At 43.7% G+C, this 6,834-nt stretch overlaps 1 protein-coding gene across 1 annotated transcript; it reads right to left on the bottom strand.

The window, feature by feature from the left end:
• Nucleotides 1-488: 488 nt before the first annotated feature.
• On the bottom strand, nt 489-4,304 carry LOC123328756 (olfactory receptor 1G1-like). Its single transcript, XM_044926710.1, has 2 exons — nt 4,288-4,304; nt 489-1,425 (listed from the first exon to the last, which is right to left on the bottom strand). The coding sequence occupies exons 1-2, from the start codon at nt 4,302-4,304 to the stop codon at nt 489-491; spliced, it is 954 nt and encodes a 317-aa protein (XP_044782645.1).
• Nucleotides 4,305-6,834: the final 2,530 nt, after the last annotated feature.

Genomic DNA, 6,834 nt, shown 5'->3' with positions numbered 1-6,834 from the left:
AGTATGTCTTCCGGTTCAGTTTTCTCCCTGAATGGTTGAATCCCTTTTGTTTCCAAATATGGGCTTGGTAGTGGTCTCTGAAGCTCAGGCACTTGGCCCTTCCAGATATTGTCAGCATTTCTTGTAGCTGAAAGCACAGGTTAGCTATAGACTGAATTGGTACTTGGGCTTCCTCCAAGAACCTGTATTTTATCTGATATCATCTTTTGATGATTCCCACTTTCTGGCTTGAATCTGCTTGGTCACATATATCCAGTAATCAAGTCACCTTGCAGGGATTTCTGGTCACTCCTCTTCCAGGCTTTATCTCTCTCCTTGTCCAGTTGATTGTATTCCACTCCTGCAAGTCAGGCATTCGCTATCTTTAAAATCTACTTGTAATGCTGAGTGTCAGCCTAATTGAATCTGAGTTTTTCAAAATGACAACAAAGACATCCACAAAGAAGGCATGTCACAGAACCTGAGCTCCTAATCTGGTTCAGGACATTTTACAGAGTAGAACATTTTCCCCAGCTGAAGAATCTGCACAAAGCTCCTTTTATGTCTCTGTTCCTCAGGCTGTAGATAAATGGGTTCAGCATAGGGGTGACCATTGTGTACACCACAGATGCTGCCATCCCAGTGTCTGCTGAGTAGAATGATGTGGGCTGGAAATACACCATAAAGAGTGTCCCATAGAAGAGAGTGACCACTGTCAGGTGAGAGCCACAGGTAGAGAAGACTTTGTGTTTCCCCCCAGCAGAGGGGATCCTGAGGATGGTGTGCATGATGTGGGCATAAGAGACCAGGACACAGGTAAGAGGGACTATCCCCGAGAGGGCTGCTTCTGCAAACATCATGAGCTGAAAGATATGAGTGTCTGAGCAGGCAAGTTTGAGGAGTGGGGGTACATCACAGAAGAAGTGTGGGATGGCATGGGAGGTGCAGAAGGAGAACTGAGACATGAGGAGACAGAGGGAGAAGGCCAGGAGGTGGGAGCTGAGCCAGGATGCAGCGACCAGCAGCAGGCAGCGCTGGGGCCCCATGATGGTGGTGTAGTGGAGAGGAAGGCAGATGGCCACGTAGCGGTCATAGGCCATCACAGCCAGCAGGAAGTCATCCAGCAGGGCCAATTCCATGAAGAAGAACATCTGCACGAGGCACCCAGTGTGGGAGATGGTGTAGTGCTGTGTGTGGATGTTGAGCAGCACCTTGGGGACGATGGCGCAAGAGAAGCAGGTGTCGGTGAAGGACAGGTTGGCCAGGAAGAAGTACATGGGGGTGTGGAGGCGGGGGTCAGAGCTGATGGCCAGGATGATGAGCAGGTTCCCCAGCATGGTGACCAGGTACACGGCCAGGAAGAGCCCGAACAGGAGAGGCTGCTGCTCTGGGTGCTGAGAGAAGCCCAGGAGCAGGAAATCAGAGATGCTGGTTTCATTTGTAATGCTTATTTAAAGGAGAAAAATGCAAGGAAAATATTGCTTCAAAAACTTATATCATTCAAAGCCTTTGTCTGTTTTCTGTGTTTTTTCCAAAGGTCACATAGATGTATAGGTGTCTCTTGTTGGTGGGCATGTAAACATGTCCAGATATGAGAACTAAGCACAGTGACTGGGAGACTTCTTGGGAGATTCTGCATTTTAGTTGTATTCAAGGTTGTCCTGTAGACTTTCTGGTTGAGGGTTGAACTGGAGATTAGCTGGGAAGAAAACTCCCAAGTCTTAGTCCATGGCTATTTTTTCAAATAGGAAAGCTATCAGTTTCACAGGCTTGTGAAATTTGAGTAAGATATCATGAAAGTGAAAGTGAAGTTGCTCAGTCGTGTCCGACTCTTTGGGACCCCGTGGACTGTAGCCTACCAGGCTCCTCTGCCCATGGGATTCTCCAGGCAAGAACACTGGAGTGGGTTGCCATTTCCTTCTCCAGGGGATCTTCCCGACCCACGGATTGAACCTGGGTCTTTGTCATTGGAGGCAGACGCTTTAACCTCTGAGCCACTAGAAAATTCTTAAGGATAGTCCTCCCTCTTTCTCTCTCTGTCTCTTGGATGCGTGTTTTGTTGAGGAGTAGAGAAGGGATACTAATTATATAGAAAGATCATAACTGTCACTCAGATATTCTTCATATGATGGGAATATCCTCTTTTTCTTTTGAAGATCCATCAAATAAACTAATGTGGATGAAATTACTTTATAAGCTCAAAGGTATTTGAGAAACAAGAGTTATCATCATCAACATTGCCAACATCTTCAGTCCTTAGGAATGTTGGCTTTGATGTCCTATGGACTGGGTGGACTTCTTTTCTGGCTGTGTAATCCTTTGCAAACTCCACATCCTATTTTCTTTTTGCTTCAATTTCCTCATCTGTAAATTATGTGCATACTTTGTATACTTAAACTGTAGCTCATCAATGAGATGACATATTCAAAGCAGTAGCACAGACTAGGTCTTTAATAAACTGTGATAATAGTTACTAATATTGCTAGAATCAGTAGTAGATAAAATGGAGCCTGGTGTCCTGATACACCAGAAAATATTAGAGGACATGCCTCCCCACTGTAAACCCTCACTGAATCTTATATTTTTGGGAATGATTTACTATCTGTGAGTCTCATTTTCTTCATCTATAAGATATGGACATAAACCTACCATACAGGACTGTTGAGAATATCAAACCCTAGGTTCACTTAAAGGTTTTCTCAGGACCTGTGATATAAAATACACGATGAGAGTTTCTGCATTTGGATGGTGTGGGAAGATGAGCACACAAACAGGCAGTGGCAGCCAGGCCAATGTCATGCTCTCTGATGTGGTTATTCCTTCTGGGTCTGACACACCTTTATTTTCCACCAGCCCCCTTGTGAGCTGTAATCTTGAACAAGTTTTCTCAGTCTTTCTGGCCTCAATTTCTGTATCTGCGCAAGGAGGATAAGTAACAATACTGTGGTCAGGACTGAATTAGATAAGGATTGCCCTGAGCTAGAATAATGGTTCATATCAAATGATCCTCAAATATAGCTTCCTCTGATATTGTTTTCCCTTGATGGAGTTAACAAAAGGAGGATGCTTTCTGGGGGCAACCAGCTAGTCCTTTATGTTTTTCCAGGACTTTCCTGCTTTCGAAATGAAACATCTCACTTCCAGGAAACTCCTTCAGTCCTGGGCAAGTTGAACTTGGGCATGGTCTGTGAGAAGTTGGGCTTTGAAACCTGTAAAACTTTGTATATGGAATTGTACATGCCACTGTCAACAGCGTCATCATCACCTTGGGTGGCAATGGTCTGACCTAGGAGCACCATAACAAAGCATCCACTGTGACATGTGCAGACCCAGGTTTGAGTCCCAGCTGTACCATCTTGGTGGAAAACATTTAACTTATAAGAACCCCAGGTGTGAAATGAGCCTAAATAAGCCTACTTCACATCATTCCAGGACTGAAGTTAAGAAGATGGACTAAGGCTTCCTGACTATCAGTGGGTGTGGGGATTGTTACTGTCTTTGGGTGGTGGCAAAGAATGATTCTGAAAGTCACTCAGGGTAGAGTGAGCTGTGAGTGAATTGTCCAGCATCATGTAGGGGTCCTGAGCACTGTTATTACAGCTACAATGTCTTGGCCTCTGCCAGGGGCTTGGGGACCACTAATCTACAGTGACTTCAGGCTAGACTCTCTAGAGGGTCATGAATATTAAATCAAGACCCTCCTCATGATGGATAAGAGAGCCAGATTGTATTTGAGTGAAAGTTGCTCTGACTCTTTGCAACCCTATGGACTGTATCCTGCCAGCTCCTCTGTCCATGGAATTCTCCAGGCCAGAATACTGGAGTGGGTAGCTGTTCCCTTCTCCAGGGGATCTTCCCAACTCAGGGATCAAACCCAGGTCTCCCACATTGCAGGCAGATTTTTTATCATCTGAACCACCAGGGAAGTATTTGGCTGAGAGTAAGAAAGGGGCCAGAGAAGGCAATGGTACCCCATTCCAGTACTCTTGCCTGGAAAATCCCATGGACAGAGGAGCCTGGTAGGCTGCAGTCCATGGGATCGCCAGGAGTTGGACACGACTGAGCGACTTGCATTGGAGAAGGAAATGGCAACCCACTCCAGTATTCTTGCCTGGAGAATCCCAGGGACCAGGGAGCCTGGTGGGCTGCCGTCTATGGGGTCGCATAGAGTCGGACACGACTGAAGCGACTTGGCAGCGGCAGGAAGGAAGGGGCAATAAGGAATAGGGGAGGAGATGTGTGTGTGTGTGTGTGTGTGTGTGTGTGTGTGTTGACCAATGTCTCCCACCTCTACCACTCAGGTCTTACCTGGAACTTCCGACCATCCTCAGATCTCGTCACCATCACCAGGTGTTTTGTCTGCCTCACTTGTTTGGTTTGCCTACCTGTCTTCTCCTAAAGAGGACTGGCTAGAACCTCAGTTTTCTTCCTTCCCTGTAATAGCAGCACAGACTAAAGACCCAGGGCTGGAGCAGTCTGTCCTCAGGCACAGGGGCTAGGCGGAGCTGTGGGCTTTTCATATGGAGTATCTCCTGGGACTCACTCCCTGATCTCTTAGTTAGAGACAAGATGGGGCAAAAGTCCAGCCTCTCAGCTGTCCCCTTGGGGCTCTAGAGTCCTGAGTCTTGGCAGTGTCAGACTGACCAGGCCTGGGAATCTGGATAGCACTCTACCTGATGCCCTTCCCCTGGGCACAGGAGGGAAAGGACTGCATTGCCCCGAACCCTAACCTACTGCGGAGTTCACACGCTCTAACCCAAATCCTTATAAAGAACACCTATCATGTCCCAGAAAATAAACAATAGCAATTGAAACTGAAGAGATTTGATGAAGTGTGGGCCACACAATCCTTACCTTCAAATTTCTACAGTTCAATACTTAGAACAGGTTGTTGCCTGTGACTCCAAAGGGTAGAGATGAAGCTCATTTGTAAAAATCTGCTAAGTAATAGAGACACTTTTGTATACAGGATTTTCTTTATATTTTTTAAATTGTGAAATACATCATGTATGAAAAAGAGTTTATAAACTATATAGGAATAGTTTTCTTATAGTTTTTCTATGCTAGAGTAGAAAATGGCAACCTGCTCTAGTGTCCTTGACTGGAAAATTCCATGGACAGAGGAGCTTGGTGGGCTATAGTCCATGGGATGGCAAAGAGTCAGACACTACTGAGCATACACACACAAACACACACACACACAGCTGCAACTCTGCACATATGCGTAAATTGTGTATTGTTTCCCTATTTTTGTCTTTTGCATGACTGGAATCATTTTGCTTCTTTCACTTCTTTCTTTCTGAACTGTTTATATTAGTACTTTCTCATTTATATTAGTGCTTGTAGCTACAGGTCATTCTTCTTTTTAAATTGAAGTACAGTTGATTTATAATGTTGTGTTAATTTCTGCTGTACAGCAAAGTGATTCAGTTGAATTTTATTTTTTTATTTTTTATTAATTTTTTATTTTATTTTATTTTTTAACTTTACAATTTTGTATTGGTTTTGCCATATATCAAAATGAATCTGCCACAGGTATACATGTGTTCCCCATCCTGAACCCTCCTCCCTCCTCCCTCCCCATACCATCCCTCTGGGGCGTCCCAGTGCACCAGCCCCAAGCATTCAGTATCATGCATCGAACCTGAACTGGCGACTCGTTTCACATATGATATTATACATGTTTCAATGCCATTCTCCCAAATCTTCCCACCCTCTCCCTCTCCCACAGAGTCAAAAAGACTGTTCTATATATCAGTGTCTCTTTTGCTGTCTCGTACACAGGGTTATTATTACCATCTTTCTAAATTCCATATATATGCGTTAGTATACTGTATTGGTGTTTTTCTTTCTGGCTTACTTCACTCTGTATAATAGGCTCCAGTTTCATCCACCTCATTAGAACTGATTCAAATGTATTCTTTTTCATGGCTGAGTAATACTCCATTGTGTATATGTACCACTGCTTTCTTATCCATTCATCTGCTGATGGACATCTAGGTTGCTTCCATGTCCTGGCTATTATAAACAGTGCTGAGATGAACATTGGGGTACACATGTCTTTTTCAATTCTGTTTTCTTCAGTGTGTATGCTCAGCAGTGGGATTGCTGGATCATAGGCAGTTCTCTTTCCAGTTTTTTAAGGAATCTCCACACTGTTCTCCATAGTGGCTGTACTAGTTTGCATTCCCACCAACAGTGTAAGAGGATTCCCTTTTTCCACACCCTCTCCAGCATTTACTGCTTGTAGACTTTTGGATCACAGCCATTCTGACTGGCGTGAAATGGTACCTCATAGTGGTTTTGATTTGCATTTCTCTGATAATGAGTGATGTTGAGCATCTTTTCATGTGTTTGTTAGCCATCTGTATGTCTTCTTTGGAGAAATGTCTATTTAGTTCTTTGGCCCATTTTTTGATTGGGTCATTTGTTTTTCTGGAATTGAGCTGCAGGAGTTGCTTGTATATTTGTGAGATTAGTTGTTTGTCAGTTGCTTCATTTGCTATTATTTTCTCCCATTCTGAAGGCTGTCTTTTCACCTTGCTTATAGTTTCCTTTGTTGTGCAGAAGCTTCTAAGTTTAATTAGGTCCCATTTGTTTATTTTTACTTTTATTTCCAATATTCTGGGAGGTGGGTCATAGAGGATCCTGCTGTGATGTATGTCAGAGAGTGTTTTGCCTATGTTCTCCTCTAGGAGTTTTATAGTTTCTGGTCTTATGTTTAGATCTTTTATCTATTTTGAGTTTATTTTTGTGTATGGTGTAAGAAAGTGTTCTAGTTTCATTCTTTTACAAGTAGTTGACCAGTTTTCCCAGTACCACTTGTTAAAGAGATTGTCTTTAATCCATTGTATA

The sequence above is a fragment of the Bubalus bubalis genome, chromosome 12 (genome assembly GCF_019923935.1).
Source record: "Bubalus bubalis isolate 160015118507 breed Murrah chromosome 12, NDDB_SH_1, whole genome shotgun sequence".
Lineage (NCBI taxonomy): Eukaryota > Metazoa > Chordata > Mammalia > Artiodactyla > Bovidae > Bubalus > Bubalus bubalis.
The sequence above is the reverse complement of the archived record's forward strand: the minus strand, read 5'-3'. Positions and strand labels throughout refer to the sequence as shown.